Source organism: Lutjanus erythropterus, chromosome 14 (assembly GCF_056507025.1).
Source record: "Lutjanus erythropterus isolate fLutEry1 chromosome 14, fLutEry1.hap2, whole genome shotgun sequence".
Taxonomy (NCBI): Eukaryota; Metazoa; Chordata; class Actinopteri; order Lutjaniformes; family Lutjanidae; genus Lutjanus; species Lutjanus erythropterus.
In genome coordinates, this window is record NC_139330.1 from 23,044,961 (window position 1) to 23,065,022 (window position 20,062).

Sequence of the window (20,062 nt, forward strand, 5' to 3'; positions counted from 1 at the left end):
TCTGCAGGTTTTATAACTCGTGTCTGCCAGGACATGAAGCTTATCTGTAACTGACCCAGCCCTATTGCTGAAGTTTTTATTACTATGAATTACAAAATATATACAAGCGTTGTACTTTTTGTTCCTTTGTCACATCACCTAGTATCACAAATGTGAGTTCACAAAGTCTCGCAGGCTGAAATGAATACAAAGAAGCTGATTAAGATTGTGAAGTAGAGCTGCAATGATTAATCGATTATTAATCGGTTAAGTAAATGGCCAACTATTTTGATAATCAATTAATGGTTTTGAGTCATTTTTTAAGACCAAAGTCAAAATTTTCTGATTCCAGCTTGTTATATGTGAATATTTTCTGGCTCCTTTACTCCTAAATGACAGTAAACTGAATATCTCTGGCTTGTGGGCAAAATAAGATATTTGAGGACGTCATCTTTGTCTTTGGGAATCACTATTTTATGACATTTTATAGACCAAACTGCTAATCAATGAATCAAGTGATGTTCCTTGATTGCATCCAAAAGTAAGTAATGTTTTTCTTTTTGCACTTCTGTACAGCCTCTCAATTTAAAAACAGAAGTGGATTAACTGTAAAAACAATTCACTGTTAATTAGCTTGTGGTCAGTAAGAGAGAAGATTTATCCCTCTGATATATTTAAAGATAAAGACAAATTTTAAGTTAAAGGCTTGGCAACTGTTAAAAGATGTGGCTGCAATACATCTGGTCTAATTATTACACACAAATATGTTGAACTTTCTGTAACTAGTTATAGATCAGTCCACAATCTTTGAATTATTAATATTAGTGTGAGGATTTGATCTCAGACTAGGCTTGACACATATCCCTAACACTGGCCAACAATAGCAGACAAATCCAGAGTTACAATAGCGAGTGTATGAATTGACCACACAGTTTAAATGAGTAGATTTGAGTGGTGATGAAAAGCCAGTCCTCAGTTTGAACACTCTTTTCAGTCAAGAGGAAATAGCTTGCACTTGAAAGCTCCCTTATTTTCTTGGCACAAAGTGGTTTACAAACCTCCGCTGCCCACAGAGACCATCGAACGCATTGTTGTGCCTGTACAGTTTAAAATAAAGCTCTCTCGCTGAAGTCTAATCAGCATGAGTAAACTAAAATGTGTAGTTTTGTTTGACAACATCAACTCTTAGTAAATAAATACAGGACTGTAAATGCGACAGCAGGCAGGCAGAGGGGTGTGGGTGAAGACTGGGTCATCTTTGGCACATGAGTGCAGTTCAGTGGTGACCCGACTTGTTTGTCTAGCACACTGACGGCACTGATGGAGGAGCTCAAAAGGTGTGTTTGTGGCGTTGTACACTGTCATCCACCATCAGCTTTGGTTTGAAAAACCAACGCCTGCCCTTTTTAAGCACCTGTTGCGCACAGTTTCCTCTTTAAGGAGTCTCCATCCAGACAAACACGTCCTGTTCAACAGCTCAGACCTCGCTCACTGGCAGGTCAGCGTCATCCAGGTCCAGGGGTGGTTCAGGCATGTGGGGCTCAAAGCTGCTCCGCCGTCGCCATGGTGACTCCTCTGAGTTATTGATGGTGGTCACAGGTGGCTCGCAGGTCACTTTGCCAGGCGCGTCTCCTGCAGGGACAGGCGTGCTGGCGTGTGGCTGTGACTGGGTCGTGGCAGCAGACTCATGAAGTGCTCGCTGTCCCACGCCAGGCTGCGAGCATGTGCCGCACGAGACAGCAGCCCCCCACTCTGGGTAGCATGGTGGCATGGCAGATATGGGCGAGCGAGGGACGGGGGGACCCGCGGGGCTGCGGTAGAAAGTGGAACGGCTGCCGTGTTCCTGCAGCAGAAACAGCGGGAGAAAACAAGAGTGAGGGAGACAAGACAAGTGGTTGTTAGTAAGAAAAGTGAAATCCTTAAATGTGTAGCTTATTGAAGCGCTGAAAGTGAGTTACAGACTTGGTATTAAAACCAGCGTGTGGGGCCTGATGCAGCTTTAGCAGAGTTGGTACTGAAGGTTGTAGGTGCTGAAGAATGTAGCATTGCTAGAGAGTGGAGATGGTGGTAGTAGCAGTAATAGTAGTAGCAGTAGTAGTAGAAGAAGTAGAAGTAGAGGTAGCGGCTGTAGTGGTAGTAGTGTCAGCAGGTTTTAGTTATGGTAGTCTCGACAGGTTGAAGTGGAAGGAACAGAGTGCCTTAGGAAGCAGTGGTTGGTTGTTGCTCGTTATTTCACAGCTTTTCATTGTCAGATTTCAATCTCTGAAACACAAAACAGAAGCATGGGAAGAAAGAAGAAACACAGCAGAGGCAGTGAAAGCAAACAGGAGTAGCCACTGAGCAGTTGGTGAAATGTTGTTAGAGAAACACCCCAGCTATAACGCATCAAAGTCTTCGAGACTCACAGACTATGTGTCTGTGTTAATACAGACACATAGTTTCTCCCACACAACTTCTGATCAGTAAATCCACAAAGTATCACTTAAGCATCACAATATTTCAAAATCAGTTTCCTAAAACAAACATGTCTAAAAATCCTGAGTAGAGCCACACATGTATTAAAAGATGCTTCATGCTGAATCCAAAGGTCCAAAAATCAAGCTCATGCAGACTTTTAGGGGACAGATGGTCAGATAATCTATCACAATGAAGACTTGGAAAATTTCCTGCTGCTCACTGCACAACAACATCCCCAGTTCCAAAACAGTTGGGACACTTTGCAAAACATAAATCAAAACAGAAAACAATGATTTGCATTTTTTAACGTATATTCAATCAAATACAGCACAAAAATAAGATATTAAATGTACAAACTGACTAACTTTATTGTTTTTTTGTAAAAAAGACACTCATTCTGCATTTAATGTGGGCAACAGGTTTAAAGAGACTGAGAAAGTTGTGGAATTCTACAAAAACACTGTTTTAGAACATCCCACAGGTAAACAGACAGCATTGTGTATCCTCGATAGGCTCAGTTCTTCACAACCATGAATGCGGTGGGGTTCACCACCTTGTGAAAAACTGCATGGACAAATAGTCCAGCAGTTCAAGAACAGTATTTCTCTACATAAAACTCAAGGAATTTAGGGATTTCACCATCTGCAATCCATAATATCATTAAAAGATTCAGAGAATGCAAAGAAATCTCAGGACATGACCTTTGACACCTCAGGCAGCACTGCATTAAAAACCAACATGTCTGTATGAAGGATATTACTTCATGGTCTCAAGAACACTTTGGAAAACTGTTGTCAGTAAACACAGTTTGTCGCTGCATCTACAAATTCAAATTAAGATGGAAAGTCAAGACATATATCAACAACATCAAGAGTTCAGGTACTAAACTGGCCTGCCAGCATCCCAAAACTGTTTCTACTGAAAATGAGTGGCGCAATATGAAGCAAAAAAATTAGACAATGGAGTCTGCAGACTGTTGAGCACTGTAAGTCATATATCAAGAAAGAAAGAATTTCACTTTAAAAACTCTAAAACTAGTGTCCTCAGTTCCCAAACTATAACTGAAAGATGTTAAAAGTAAAGGTGATGTAACACAGTGACAAACATGTCCAGGTACCAAGTTTTTTTGGAATGTATTGCAGGCATCAAATTCAAAATTCAGTGTATATTTACAAAAAGCAATTAAGTTAATCAGACTGAACATCAAATATCTCGTCTTTCTGTACTGTATTCAGTTGAATATAGGCTGAAAAGGATTTGCGAATCATTGCATTCTGTTTTTACTTACATTTTACACAGCATCACAACTTTTTGGAATCAGGGTTGTAAATTAATAGATACCATCATATAAACACACAACTTCTTAGCTAAAGGGACATTAGCTCTTATAAACTCAAATATCCAAATGTAATCAACACACCACTATGAAAAAAGTTTGACTCAGGACATGTGGATTCAGCAGTGGTGGGTCCTTGTTTCAAAGCTGTTAACATTTAAACATTTAGCACACAGAGGTATAGGAAGTCAACATGGAAACAAGTATCTTATTATTGTGTGTATGAGAAAGAGAAAAAAACATACAGGCAGCGAACAGGAGGGAGGAGGAGAGACAAGCAGGATGTCACACATCTAAGACAGGTACACAGCTGCAGCAGACTGCAGAGATAACAGAGCATGAAGGGAAGAGAAACAGAAGGTGTGAAAGACACATGTACCCAGTCATAAAGACAGAGATAGAAACAGGCTTAAGGTATTCCTAGCTGAGCTGGTCAGGTAGGTCATGCAGTGAGTGTATGTTTGTGCATTGATTGAAGATGAACTCATGTTTATTTTCATTTTTTACACAATAATGGTGAGGACAGGCGAAAGCTGTGAAGGTGAAGCTAGAAGGGAGGGAGGGTGGCAGTGACTGCAGGTCTTTCCGATGGTTAGATGGTCATATTCCAGCTGTTTAGAGTCATTCTGTACCTGAGCAACATGTGACTTTTTAGCATTTGAGGTACTAGAGGTGTGCTTGATTTGAGTTGCCATGCTTGTGGCGACAGTCATCACATGCGAGAAAAAGCTAAATCAAGCGCACATCAAGCCTTAAAATTCCTGAAACAAGATTTTTTTCATGTTTAACTGGGGACAATCTCAGCGCACTGAATGAAATGGGCTCAAAATCTGAGCTGAGCTTTAAGTGATAGTGCGGGGAAAATAAGCAAAGGAAGAGAAGTGGATGAGAGAAGCAGCGAGGACGAGGGCGTGAAGGGAGGAGCGCTTGTTGGGTTATCACAGCCATACTGAGGATGTGGTTGGTTCTTAGAAAAAAAAGGAGCATCAGATGTGCCATCAGATCTGATCTGCTCTCATAATGTTCTACAACCACAGAGGGCCAGCCAGTGAGTGGAAAACAGTATTTAAAAAGGTGAACTTATAGTTTAAAAGGGGGGATTTAGACGAGCTGACATACGTGCTGCTGCACTCCCCGATTCGGGACGTATACCTCTGTATACAGGGGTTCGACAGCCGTCTGGCCTGCCGCATCTGCAACAACACAGTGCAAAGCAGTATTAGAGCAGATGGGCTGTCTGCCCACAGGGAGAGGAGGAGAGAATGTGACAAGTAAAGAAAGAAAGGGAAGAAGAGGACAGAGAGAAGAGGCACAGGAGAGGAAAAAGAAGGTGAGAAAAAACAAGCGGGAGAGAGAAAAAGACACAGGAGGCAAGAAAGAAGGAACTGTAGAAAGACAGACAGCGCAGAGGCATTGAGAACGATTCCAGTCTAACCAGAGGGGACCAACTGCGGCAGAGGACACTCTCTCCTCTGCAGTCAGGACTATGGAGCTGGTTTACTTCTCTGTTCTCACTTGCCAAGTTTAGCTGCCTCTATGCATGTAGTACAGGCTGCTGATTGAACTAATTAAGCAGTTCCAAAACTCAGGTCGTGTACTCACACAGATTTGCTGGTCTGTGTGCATACAAATGTCTTTCATTAGTGGTTATCTCACATACTAATGGCCTACTTCAGTTAAAAAAAAAAATCAATAGAGGAGCGTCTGGTGGCTCAGGGTTGAGACAACAAACAAGAACTGGTGACCTTTGTTGCATGTCATATATCATCTCTCTCTCCCCTCATTTTCTGTCATCTGTAAACTGTTGATTGTCCAATAAAAGGTATTTAATGGCAAAAAAGTACCTTACAAAAGCAAACAAACAAAACAAAACAGTATGTTGGGTGGTGATGAGGAGGGATGAGGAAAATGCAGAACTGGCTGTGCCAAGTTCAGGATGAATACTGCAAAACAGCTTAATGGCCTATTATAGGGGTCAGCTACCTGTGGCTCTGGAACCTCATGCTGCTCTTTTGCCCCTCTCAACTAACTTTCAGTTGTTTTGACAAAAATGATAGGTAAGCAATAACAGCTCTTTTTTGTAATTATATTTGTCCTTTATCATTAGGCCTGAAGTGGGGATTGACAACCTATCAAAAGAGACATTTTTGGCCAAAAAAGAAAAGAAAATCTGTCTGGAGCTGCAACTATTGACTCCAGGACTTTTCTTCTTTTGGATTTTGCATCCATAGCAAGCCTAGACAGACTCAAAACTAGCCAAGGGGTGGGAATCTCTTGGTACTTAACCATTTGGTTCAATTCCGAGGGCTATGATTCGATGATAAAACGATTCTCAATGCATCTGGATGCATCAAAATTTTAAGCTTTTCAGCCAGTAGTGCCAGTCAGATTGTAGCCATCTGCAGCTGCTCACATAATAGTTTAGAAGTAAACATGAAGTACATGTTACATTTAGGGGTGGGAGTCTTTGTCTGATTTGATTCAGAATATAGTCTTGATAGACTGTAAGATTTTTTTTTTCTTTTTTGGCCAAAAATGGCTCTTTTGATATAGAAGGTGGCCAACTCCTGGACAATTCCTTTGTAATTAAGAGCTTTCTTGCCTTTTCCTAAATTATTGTTATTATCCTTGTGACTTGGTAACAAATGTCCCAAGGCCCCGTACCAGTCCATGGCTAAGGCGATGGGAACTACTGGTGTAGACTACACAGAGCAGAATTAGACTTAATCAATTTGTTTACAGACTATTTAAACACAACTAGAACAGGTGTGTTTAATACCGTTAAAGTAGAATAGCTCAGTAGTCAAAGAGTAAATTAATCTAAAACATAAAGCAAAAATACTGTTTCTGCTACTCTGCAAAAAGGATTTTCATCACATCTCTGTAGGTTGCAGGTGTGGGAGCTCTTGTGAGAGCATCAAACTGCAGAACAGAATAATCAAGAAATGACATGAGGAAAACAACACCAATAAATCTTGAACAGTCTTGACTTGACTACACATATCACCAGATGTCACTCAGTAACAAAATTTCAAGTTCTGCACATGAAAGTCACGTCTGAAGTCATTTCTCCTTTCTCAGCAGTTACATTTGAGGTCTTGAATTAAGTCTACATCTAATGACTTGAATCTATACTATAATGACATTGTGCTGTGCTGTAGTGCAAGATACATACTGTGGCAGCAGACCTCCCAGGACCCCGCTGGGCCACAATGGCCCCTGAGACGGCCTTGATCCAGCTGTGCATCTCCTCTGGGCTGTCCGCCTGGTGGAGACAGGAAAGAAAAGGACAGTGAGTGACTCAAAGTCAAAATATGAATACTGATAGGAAGGGAGAGAGACTGCTGGTGGACAATCAAGAGAGCAATCACAGTGTTTATGGACATTGTAGAGTGGGAAGGTAATCAACTGTACATTCCTTTCAGCACAGAAAACATCCTACCTGGATGTAAAAAGTCCTTGATGTGGTGACGACTTCAAACAGATTATCTCTCATCATGATGTCACTACAACAAAAGCAGAAAACAAGTCAGATCATATACTTGATCATTTATCTCAAGTATATCTTTATCTAAATCAGAAAAGGTAAACACCAAACCCCTGGACAAAAAACTTTTTTGGTACAATGGGAAAATGCCAGGACATGTTAAATACCTCTGTTTGCACTCCTGGACTTTGTGAACTTCTTTCAGTGGGATCATTCTCAGGGGCTCTTTCTCCTAAACACAAGAAAATAATATCTGTTCAGAAACAAAAACTTAACAACTGAAATACACAGGATGAATATTACAAATGTTTTTTTGTATGTTGGCTAGAGATGAGACTGTGTTACTAGGTTTTTGTTTCATGGGGACAGAAGACAATGAATGTTCCTAGAAATAGCAGACTGCAAACTAAAAACCCTAATGGTTGTAACTTTCTTGACCCGGCCATTTGATACAGCAGACAGAGAGTCTATGTCCTTGGGGCCTGTTGATAGCCAAATAGGCAGATAAAGCTGTCAAATAAGGGCTGACCCAGACAAGGACGGGGTATGGGACATGCAGTATTATCCTGAGGACAGTCTCTGTGTGTGTGCATGTGTGTACATAAGGCTAGGGGGGAACAGGGCTTGATAGGACATGTGAAGTGAAGGCACTGAATTCCACAGACTGCAGATAAAACATGTCAGGACTTGGGCCTGTGTGTTTGCTGTTACTCTGCCTCAGACTGTGGGTGTGAATCCAATCCTCACACTTTGTCAATAAAAACATTCCTTAAAGGCGTCATATAAGTTAATTAAAATTAATTACCAAATCTGACTTGAAGTAACTCATTGCATTCTCTTCCAGTAGGAAATATCGCCGTTTCCAGTTCCTCATCTGGAGAACAAGAGGAAAAGATGTTCAGACCTTTTTTATAAGTTCCAGGCAAAACAAGATCAGTCACATTTGCTACAATAATGAAAACACAATTGTATTTCTAGTTATAACCTTGTTCCTACCAGTATTAATTCTGTTGACAAATAATTTTCCTCAACGACTGATGAAAATGAGACAATAACTAAATAAAAGCTAATTTATGCTAACAAAAACTATTGATATTTTCGTCAATGACTAAAAACACAACAAAAAATGTAAGGGAGGGATGAGTTGGGAAGACAATACAACCAATCAGTGCTAATCCCTTTGTGTGGTAGGGAGGTTAGAGGCACACAATGGGATAGTACTGATCTACTCATGAAGTCAATTAGCATACACTTGCCATGTGTCATGTCTCATAAACTGGAGAAGGAGCCAGACAGAGACATTTCACAATCTCAAGGAAAAAGAGACCCTTTGTAAAACTGTGTGGAGCAAATATCACCAGTAAAGACACATGAACTTTAAGCATAATTTGCAAATGACGCACACCACAAGGCTTTTTAGTCAAAAGACTTTGACTAAAACTTTATCAAAATTCGCTAGTTCCTATCCATAGGCATTTAAGGTATAAGGTGCGGAGCTGTGCAGAAGTTGCATTTCCTTAGGCAACCAAATTCTTTACCATAATCCAGTTGAAATCTCACGGTGTCACATTCAGAAAAACAAAAGACTTTAACTGCAACTGTTCCATGAATCTTACATGTTGCTGCATGGTGAGGCTTGCTAAAGGCAGTGGACTTTTGTTTTTTTGTGTTGTTGTACTATATAAAGCCAATGCCACCAAAACACGCCTAATTTGAAAGAGTTCCTTTTCCTATCATGTTGAAACCAGCTCAATCCAGCACAGATGCAGGTACTCACCACCGCTCCCTGCTTGACACAGTAGCCTGACTTGATGACCGTGTGTTCCTGAGTTGGCCTACCCAGGAAGTACGGCAGCTGGCTGTGGGAGCGATGCAAGGCCTCACGCTCCGCTCTGTCTGTACCATCACCACCTTCTTGCTTGAGGATAAACAACAACAGAAAAATTGTAATTTCAAGTTCAAACAACATCTCAAAAAAAAAAACAGAAACGCGGTCTGATGGCTATCTTTTTTGATCACAAAATATATCAGCTACAATCCCTGTTAGACAGACTTTTGTGAGCCGTCATCGTGATCATTATGACAAATTTGTGAAGAATTAAGAGAAACAGGACCTGCAAAAAAAACATCTGTCAGCAGTAATTTTCCTATTTTGCCCGGTGAATGTGTACATTTTGAAAAGCATTGTTTGTATGTCTTTGTCTGCCAGTGGGTGATTTGATGTTGTCAGCAGTTAGGTGGAAAAAAGTGCATATATCAGTACTGGCAATCAGCCAAACTTAGTTTAAGCATAACAGCGAAAACCCAATATCATACATCCCTATGAAAAAAAACCAACATATAAATTAATAGCACAAAGAAAGTTTTTTCCTAAAATGTTAACATGAACATACAGTTATTTTTTTATATTAATCACTTTATCGCTATTAGAACTACATTTCAGAAATCATCAATAAAATGCAGATAAAATCAAAAGCAGCAAATTCTCACAGAAGAGAACCTGGAAAGCAGCAAACTTTTGGCATTTTTGTTTGATAGATGATTAACTGATAATTAAGATAGTTTGCAATTTTGTTTTTGGATGACTAATTGATTACTCATGTCAGCTTTGATACTTTTATGACAACATACAAAGGTCTGTGGGGAGAAGAGTATTTTAAATGCAATAAGTGATTCTGGAGAGTCGACCAGGGAATGAGACTCAATCAACTCTCTTACCGATGGCGCCAAAAATAGACTGCCTAGCTCAGCTATAAAAGGTAAAATTATGATTATCAAAATAATATACACTTTGCTTACTTTCAATAAATACAGTAATATTACTTAAAGTCATACATGTTTAAGTATGTGGTGCAATACAGGTGTATTTACCTGTGTCTGGGTGACGATGGGAACTCCTCCAATGATCTCTGTCTTGTAAGAGACTTGTTTCTTGGGTCCTACAACATCTGGCAATGCCTTCTGGTTCTCTGCATTCTGCTGCCCATCAGACAACTTTGGCACCTTAGGAAAACATAAACACATTAGAGTTGAGAGGTCTGAGTAAAAATTTTCATTCAGCACACAAATATGTAACAGAAATTGTTTGTTTTGTTGAATTCAGCTGTAGGGTGGAAAATATACCTTTTCTCCATAGTTAAAATAGAGTACGTGATTTATAGATATGCAAAAGTTCACAATCCTTTAACACATTTAATATCCATTTCCTTTGTGGATGGTTGAGGCTTCATGGAGAACAATGGAAACAGACCTTTATCCCAGCACTCAGTACAACAATACAGCATCCTGTTAGTCATGCTCTGACTCACTCCTATCTAGTTACTTGACAGTCGACTCATTCATTTCTACAGAAGAGGAAGAAATAAAAGTTTCTCCAAGTGATAAAACATGAGCCAAAAAGAACAGATTAGTACAGCTGAATCAGAAGTGGACGGGATGTCTTGTGCCTATCTGTGTATGTGTGTGTGTGTGTGTGTGTGTTTGTCTCACGGTGATCTTGGTGGCTTTATTGAGAGCGTTGACCCAGTCCACAAGGTCCTGCTGGTCATTGGCCTGCAGGAAGAACTTCCTCATCCCAGCATTGATGACTAATAGATCATAAAGAACAGCAGTGGGAGAGAAAGAAAGAGTGAAAGTATATTAAGACTTCATTCTCTACACTACAACATCTGATTCATTATATGTTCAATATGAATCACATGCAAATAAGCACCACAAGAACAAAGATGTTCTATGCAGTGGGTGTTAGGAGAACAGATCTGCTGCCACAGATTTCTCTGGAAGTGAAAAACTACTGAGCCAAGGGACTCTCCCACACCATACCAGCAGCACTCTCTCTCCATGTGGATGATGACCCAGCTAGATCCAGCTGCCTCAGACTGCCACCACCTACCCACTAGTAACCATGACGGAGAGGAAAAAAAAGCCCACGGCTACCAAGCACCAAATATTCTCGCATATTTTCACACCCATGTGAACATGAGCAAAGCCCGTTTTCAATCACAAAGAAATTTTTGGGTCAAATGCTGATTAGCTATGGATCAGGATTTAGGAGCTGAAAGAACTCAAGTCTCTCATTCTCTCTCTACCATAAATCCTTCAATTCTGCAGCTCAAACCGTCCATGTGTCTCCTCTATTTCCTTTCGACACCATGTGAATAAATTACATTAAAGCTGGACTGGTAAATCTGGCGGGGGCGAGATGTAAAAGGCACTGAGAGCTCAAACTCTGTGGCACAATGAGGATCATTCTTCCCTGTTCTGTGTCTTTGGTCCAGCTCTTAGACATATGCTAGACCTCACTCTCTCTCCTTTTTCCATTTCCCTGTAAATAAATCTGTCTGTCTGGTCTCATTCAGATCACCAGCATGATTTAATCCAACGTTCAAATGTATCCGATGTATGTTTAGCTGCTTGGTAGTGGTTTAATTGTAGTGGTGTCTTGGACAGTGGGAAGACAGATCTGGGAGGAGGGGTCTCAGACGTGACTCATAGTTACACATTATAAAACAATGTGTGCTGCTGAGAAAAACGCAGCTGAGCACCAAAGTTCACACAAATGCACCACTCTTGATCTCTCTCACAACCCCGCCCAAGGCACAGACCATCCACCATCAAGTCTCTACTTCCTTACTGTACAAAAAACTGTAAAGTGATAGTCATTACCTAATTTTGCTAAACATTTCCTCCCTATGTTTCTTCCTAGATGTAGGAATGGGACAGGCAGCAGGATTCATAGATATCAGAAAAACATGTGGCACACAAACAGCGATTTAAAAATAACATCATACATCTCTGAATCAGGTTCCGATTAGGATGCCGGCATCCTGTCTAAACCTCAACAAGGCTGGTGCGCACACATGGCCACACACACACACACACACACACACAGTCACAGCAGTCAACAGGCTAGTGTTTCCTGGTCTTGAAGCGGATGGAAGAGAAGGAGAAGGGGAAGTAAACAAACAAGGATGGACGTTTACTCCTAAATAACCCCAAAGAGAAGTTATATTTATGTGAAATTTTCCATTCCTGTCCTGACTGCACAAGGTGAGAAGATAAAGATGAGATGCACTAATATCTTATTTATTTTTTTTATAAAATATTTACTAGTAGGATAAAGAAAATTTACAATTTTTTTCTTTACAAAAAATTCTTCTTCAAACTTCTTAAATGTGACTATTTTCTGGTTTCTTTGTTCCTTTATGACAGTACACTGAATATCTTTGGGTTGTGGACAAAGCAAGACATTTGAGGACATTATCTTAGGCTTTGGGAAACACTGATGGACTTTCTTCACAATTTTCTAACATTTTACACACCAAACAACTAATCAATTAATCTAGAAAATAAGACACAACATAGCTTATTGGCGGTTATATTACACTCAATAATCACTGAAAATGTAAATGATAGTTTTCAGGACATAAAACCAATGTTGATCTTTACAAATCAAGACTTGATATTCAAATAATGGCATAGCTGTCAGTAGAATTTAAAAAATGTTTACACTGAAAAATTTAATAAAAGCAAGACCTTAAAATCAAAAGTCAAACTGAATTGTGGATATGGAGAATTGTGACACAGCCAGTAGGATCAGAGTCATGGTCAGTTGGGGTTAAGTGCATTGAAGATAAAAGCTGTCAGTATGCTTCATCAGAACTGCCTGGCACATTGTTGAATAGCTTCAGAAACTCCTTCCTCCAAACCCTTTCTGAAGTTGGAATTGGAGGGACTGTGTCCAACCATTTCTGTAACTTTACAGAATTGACATTTACACCCACTTCATGCCGTGATTGACCAGCTGTGCGGAGGTGAGAAAGGAGCCGGGGTTTGAACTTCTCTCTTTAGCTCTCTTTTTTCATTTTTTAGCACAGCTATTTCTGGAACTTTTTATGGTAACAACTGAGTGCAACACTATAAATGCCACGCAGGAGAGACTGAAAGTCCCCATATTTAAATGATATCACATCTCCTTCCCCTCTATTATGTCCAACTTTTCAAGCCGAGTGTAGCTGTTTGAAACAACTATGAATAGTTTTGTTTTGCGACCTGCAAACCAGTTCTTCTGTAGCAATACCCAGTCCTAAAGGTTCAGTACTTTTAAACCATACACAAGTTGTTGTGATGGATAGTGAGAGAAACTAAGTTGCATTTGTTGGCTTGATTCATTTTTTGTTATTAAAATTATTATTAGATGAGTGCAAGTTTAATTTGGTGTGTTAGTTTGCCTTACTACACTTGTTCTGGGGTGAAATGTAAATGGGGCTCTCAAGTCCACAAGGTGCCTTTAATATTTAGAGTAATAGAAAAAGATGATACAAAAACCACAGCTGCTCTGCAGTAAAATATGCAGGACAATTATAAAGACAGAGCTGTCGAGAGACATGTCTAATTTTGGAGAAATAATTATTTATTAAACTTATATGATCCAAGCAAATGTATCAGGTGCTAACACAACCATGTTGTACTCTCCTGCATCTTAATGTGTTGGCTAAACAGATAATGTTGAACAAGGCTGCCTGGCCAGTGGTGGAGAAAGTAGGAGAGCAGTGCTTGACCAAGTTTAGAGGGCAGAGAAGGACAACAAAAAATCTTCCCTTAGGTTAATTAAGTGTACTCGGCTTTGGCAACCAGTAATGCTGATGTTTGCAAAACACTGCGGGATTTTCTTAAATTCCAGACTTAAAAGATGTTTGTTTCACATGCTCTATTACTGTTTAATATTAGTATTTTAAGTGCTGAGAAGTTAATAACAGATAGACAGCTTGTGATGATCAGTGTCTTACCGAAGCAAAACTCTGCCTTAGGCCTCAGCTTAGTGGCATCGCTGACCTGGAGGAGGACAAAGTTCAGAATTGTTAGCTTCCCAGTTCAACCAAATACTGTAAATTGATTCTATTTATAGATGACCTTATCATGTTACTGTCAGATAAGCTTCAGTGGCAATTTTTCTTTTTACCTTAGAGATGTAAGTGAGCTTGAGGGAACCAACACAGTCTGCGCCAACAGGCAGATTCTGTGAGAGAACGGTAAAGAAAACAATATGTAAGAAGAGAACGCTAAAACTAACCATACACCATTTATTAAGGCAGGAGACCTAGTTGTGGTGAGAGAGCGAAGTCAAGTTCTGTAAAACAAGTCAATATTACAGAGCAAATACACTATACTTTGAATGTACTCCATAATAGTTCATTTCAGTTTCTTGCTGTGTTTCTGAAACTAGGGGATCCAGATTTAACATCATTAAAATTTAAGCTTTTTCAATCTAAAAAAAGACAGGGACTTACTGAATTATTTAAAAATCTCTCCTGCACTACATGATTTATGAATACTTCATGTAACAGCGGACTTACAGATACAGCATCTCCAAACCAGCATGATGTACAAACTAAGAGGAGAGTTACACTGTAATAACTGTGACACCCAGAGTCATAGAGCAGAAAACGATGGCCGCTGTGGTCAATGCAAATATCACCGCTTTCTACAGGGACTCATCCAGGGAACAAGAAAACAAAAAAAAAATCTGAGGTTTAGTGTTAAACTGTAAGTTTATTCTAGCTGATTTGAACAAATTGTTAGATGATAATCGGGCTGCATATTTTAAGTGAATTATTATCAAAATCACAATATAATCAAGTGTCTATCCAAATCCCAGAAGCTGCAATATTTGATAAAGGAAAATTGTGTGACAAAATAGCATCAAAATCTAATACTGTAGTGCTGTAGAGATGGCCTGCTCAACAACTCTTGCTCTCCAAATGCAAGAAAACATGTTTGTGTCATGCAGACCCCAGCAAATGTCACATCATCATGATTTTAATGGTTCTTTTCAGTGAAAAAAAAATGCAATGTAAAACTGATCATTCCCACTAACCATGAATCATATTACAATCTCAAAATCTGTCAATCACAATATGTTTATACATCTTATCATGCAGCCATAGACAATAGCTAAACACACACACACCATTAGCCCTGACCTACTCCTGTTCTTTTACAATGTGCTTCGTAATTACTGTCAACTGGAATTACATAATACTAGTTCTCCCATTCTTGTTCGACTGTCTGGCAATGAAAACATTTAGCCTGAACCTAGCTTTGTGTTCATAATGAGTGAGGAAGTGGCATGCAGTTAGCCTGCAGTTGCATGAGAACTGATCATCCACACTGATAACTAACTAACGTAAAATGGCATGCAGTTGCCTGTACATTGTCCGACTTTCCATCAACAAATTAAACATTAGCCTGTGCAGTTAGCTGGAGGATTTTTTTAACCCCAAAATAAAGCTAAGAGCTAAGCTAACGCAGCTCTGCGTAATTACCTGTGGGTTGTCCATGAACCACACCAAGCTTCCCTGCTGTGTGTCCAGTATGAAGTAACGGCGCAGGAACTTGCCACTGCTCTCGTTCTCCTCTATGTCCAGGAAGCCACAGATACGGTTCTGACGGTCCACGTAAGGCATCTCGCTGCCGGGACATTCCCTGGCCTGCTGGGGCCGGGAGTGGAGAGGAGCGTGAGCAAGTGGGACCGGGAGGAATTCCTAAAGGACAGAGAGAAAAAAGTGAAAAGAGAGACGTGTGAGGAGGGAGGGAATTTTAGTTGTCTTTGTGGTGAGCCTTGCTAGCATGTCCCTCTTTCTCTCTGTATCTACTGTATCTCTGGTCTCTCTGCCACCTGGAGCTCACTAGGCTATAGCCTGCCAGGGGATCATGTGACACAAACCACAACCCCGCCTTTATCCTTTTATATCAGCCTCTCCCTCTTTTGCTCTCTTGGAGTCCCTCTTTTTTTCTCTTGTAACACACTGTCACTCTCTTCTACCTCCTCCACCCACCCTGCCTTGCTCTTTTTCTTCCCTCTTCTCTTGCGCTCCTCTCCTCTCTTCTTGCTGTGCTATCTCCTCCCAACTGCTCTCTCATCCGATTTGGCAAGCCTCTGGCCAGCCCCTTCTATCCCCTCCCTTCCTCCACAGCTGAGCACCCACTTGAGCATGGTCAAAAAAATAAATAAATAAATAAAACACCACTGAGCTCAACCATGTTCGACACAAAGAAGCAACACAGACACCCTCAGGAGTAGCACAGGAGAGAAAGTGCAATATTTAATCTGCTGAGGTCTGACACATCCCTGAAACCTACAGCTTACTGGAAGCCAACAGAAAAGTAAATGATTAGTGCATCTGTTCCGTCGTACAAGTGTGAATGTCACCATCAAGCCCTGTGTGGGTGGGCGCAGCATTACTGTAGGCATATTGTCATATTAGTCTGTTTAAGCTGCTGTCTTTTTGGACTGAGCCTAAAATATGTGATTGAGATGAGTCTTTGGAAAACACAGATAAAGACGCTCTTTCTCTGGGACATTATGAGCACTGTGTGGGAGGATGGGGGCAAAGCAGGGACAAAAGGCCTGGTTGTTGTACATGGACTACGAGCTGAGAGCATCTCAGCTAGCCCCTGTATCTATCCGAGTCATCCCATTTGACACAGAGGCACGAGAAAGGAGCAACACTGTCAGAAGCGACAGTCTCAACGCTACACAAACAGTGATTGTCATGTGAGAGTGAGAGGCGTCTCTGTCGAGTTTAGTGATCATGTAAATTAGGTGCTGTGCACAAGTTCATGTGCATGCATGCTGTGCATTTCAGTAATGCAGAATAGATGTTAGAGATAATGTGATGCAAAATAAAACCCTTATGTGGTTGAAAAGGTAACCACATACACTAAGTAAGCATATTATGACAGGTTAATTGGTGTGCCAGTTTCAAAGTCTGTGTGGAGAAACGGGTTTGTTCAAGAGGTAAAACCAGTACTGCATTTCTGAGGTGATACTTGGGTGTCAATAGAAATATATAAAGGTATTAGTCATTTTTTAACATACCTGTGAACAGATAAGATTAAAAAAAATCAATAAGGATCATTAAGTACTGCATGGGATATTTTGAGTGGCTATAATAAATATTTGTATAATAAAAATATAGCAAACGACAATGTGAAAGAGGCTGCTTGTAGAGAGAATAATGACCCAGATCTCATCTTTATGGAGCCTTGTAGACAAGCAAGTTTTAGCTTATTGTTTAGCTGTCCATAGCTGGACAGTTTTGGCTCCCTCTTACTGCTCTAACAGTCTTGTTTTCGGCTTCAACTGACAGTTGTTTTCAGCGAGAAAGCTCAAACACCCACATTGAACTACCTGCTCTGCACCAACAGCAGGCAGACTGTGCTGGTGAACATGGTGGAGCTTTTAACAACTAGAGAGTTTGAGATTTTCCTCAGGAGTAAGCAGACCAACAACAGAGCTAAAAGAAAGAAAACACAGCCTGCTTGATGTGTCCAAACAAAAAAAAAAGAATTCATTGCTCTTGTGTACAAACTATGTGGTCGTGACACATTTTCTAAATCTAAATATGTTTAGCATTACTACAGTGATTTGTGGTTACTTTCAAATTCACAGACACCAATATCTACAATTAGCCTATATCAGTTAAAATTCAAATGACATGGATATTTTAAACTCAACAAATTCCTTCAGAACCAACCTATGAAAAGCTGATGAAGCTCCCCAGATTGGGTGAATCCTGCACACTGCAGTCTCTGCCTGCTCCAGACCAATAGTTACCTCAGCAGTTCAGGATGAACTCAGTTTGGTTTCTGGCTGATGGACCTGACTGTAGAGTGCTAAGTTTGGCATCTATTTCTTATCACCAGTAATTAAAAAAGAATATACCATACAATTTATCTTATGAGCTTTTATGGCGATATAGTCTGAATTACTGTGTGAGACTTTAACATTTATTTTAGTGTACAGATTACCATTGGATTATTCATCATCATCATCATATATTATAATTTTTACAGACTAACTAAAGTGCTCATGTAATCTGTCCATTGTGTTGAGGACAAACACACACAGTATTCCAGTGTCTATTTGAGTACTCCAGGCTATGATGTTTACATGGCCAAACATATCACCAGGACACTTCAAAAAAAGATCATTGCCAGGATACTAATGCACATGTCCAAATGCACTCATTCTGTCCAGGCTCATTTAAGTGAAAGGTTACAAAGCAGGGTTTCCTACATAATGTATGCAATACTGTAAAGAGCATGAACGACTGTGAACAAGACAAAGTAAGAAGAATATACTAAAACTAAATCAAGACAGAAGACAGCACATACAAACAAGTTGAATGGTCTAACTCTGAGAAAGGCAGTGATATTGGCTGACTTCTTCCTAGGTCAAACATTCCCAGGGTAAACTGACTCTTTACATTTGTTGGAAGGCTTTGTCCTCATCACATGGCAGCCAACTGGTCACCCAGGACAAACCATAAAACAACAGTAAGGAGCAGCTGGATGGCCCAGTGGAGGGTCAATATTTTTCCTTCCATGATCTTAGACCACTGCCTTATCATTGAAAGTCGGGCAACAGCTGGATATAGTGGCTGGGGAGCAGAAAGCCTAGATGTTTTAATATCTACCCACATATGCTTACCACATATAAACTGCACAGCAAATTTGATCAAGAACAGCAGTAGTTGTGCATTGTCCTCTATGAGAAAGACCTTTGAGGTTCAAATACTAGAGGACCAGAGGTACTTGAAAGCAAGAGTCGGGACCTCACTAACTGGCTCTCTACAGGTCAAAGGTGGGACAGGTCATTCCGGTTCAGGTGAAAAGCGTAATTTCTGGTCAGAATCCGGCCGTGATAGCGACACGTAAGGCCTGCAGGCTTGACAGGCTTTGGCCTTCACAATAACTCAGACAGGCAGTCCTGTTTATCACAGCAGTGTGATAGGAGTGTGGGTTTATGTGGCTCCAGAGCAAGACAAAATGAAGATGCTCACTAGTAATGTCAACTAAGTTAGCAACATTGACTATGTCTTGAGTTATTAAAACACACTGACCACGGAGCTCCAAAAGCCCACTTCAGATAAAGTAAATTTAGATTAACGTTACAAACAGCTACGTTAACGTTAGCTCGCCAGATTAGCACAACATTTGTGTTAGCAGCATATAACTACGAGTGTGGCTCGCTGGCCTGAAGTTAACTGGGAGATATGGCTCAGATTAGCCTGCTATTAGCAACAACTTCACACCACAAACTTACAAATTTAAAACACATGTAACAGTTTATCAATGTACTATATAAAACTAGCGTGTTTCTGTTGTTGGACCTGCTACAAACAAGTTAGCTAGCTAATTTTCTCTGGCGTTCTGGGAAACAAGTTTATAACGTTACACGGTAACCTAACCTAGCTAACACTGGCGACTCGCTTTAAACAGTCTCATGAAATATAGCTCGAAACTTTAGCTGTATGAAACAACAAAGCTGAGTTTATTTGTCTTGATAAATTATATTTAACGTCCCGGCTCAACTTACCCAAGTCTTCCCTTCTGTATCTGCTGCACTCAGCGGCCGTTGGTCTGCTTGTTGTCAGGTCGTCCTCTGTGCCTCAGCCCATCTCCACTCATCCAGAGACCGAGCTCCAGCGCTGCTACTGGTGAGAGTGGAGCAGAGATCGTGTATAATGAAGATGATCACTCTGTGGTTTAAAAAAAAAAACAGAACAAAACTAATGGTGCTTGGTTAGATAGTTTTTAAGTAACCCTCAGAGACAACACTGTTACCAACTTTTCAAAAGAAAAAAAAAAAAACTGTAGTGGGTGACATCCTTAATCCGGTAAGGAAAACCCTTTCAGTGGGAAAAAATGGAAGACGCTATGAGCTGGAACCATTAATTGATTATTTATCAACTATTTAATTAATTGCTCACTATTTTGATGATTGTTTTGATACTTTT

General features: G+C 40.2%; 1 protein-coding gene across 3 annotated transcripts; it reads right to left on the bottom strand.

The window, feature by feature from the left end:
• Positions 1–498: 498 nt before the first annotated feature.
• LOC146315573 (pleckstrin homology domain-containing family A member 1-like) lies at positions 499–19,798 on the bottom strand. 3 transcript variants are annotated; one of them, XM_084736722.1, is made up of 13 exons: positions 15,584–15,802; positions 14,221–14,277; positions 14,048–14,093; positions 10,749–10,846; positions 10,131–10,262; positions 9,037–9,177; positions 8,065–8,133; positions 7,427–7,491; positions 7,215–7,278; positions 6,948–7,037; positions 4,892–4,965; positions 4,018–4,092; positions 1,457–1,822 (listed from the first exon to the last, which is right to left on the bottom strand). In XM_084736722.1, exons 1-13 carry the CDS (start codon positions 15,722–15,724, stop codon positions 1,591–1,593), a joined length of 1,284 nt encoding a protein of 427 aa, XP_084592848.1. In that variant the 5' UTR covers positions 15,725–15,802; the 3' UTR covers positions 1,457–1,590. The 3 variants fall into 3 exon arrangements, with proteins under 3 accessions (XP_084592847.1, XP_084592848.1, XP_084592846.1); XM_084736721.1 differs by lacking the exons at positions 4,018–4,092; positions 4,892–4,965 and adding an exon at positions 19,642–19,798 and having other exon boundaries at positions 499–1,822; XM_084736720.1 differs by lacking the exon at positions 4,018–4,092.
• Between the last annotated feature and the right edge of the window lie 264 nt (positions 19,799–20,062).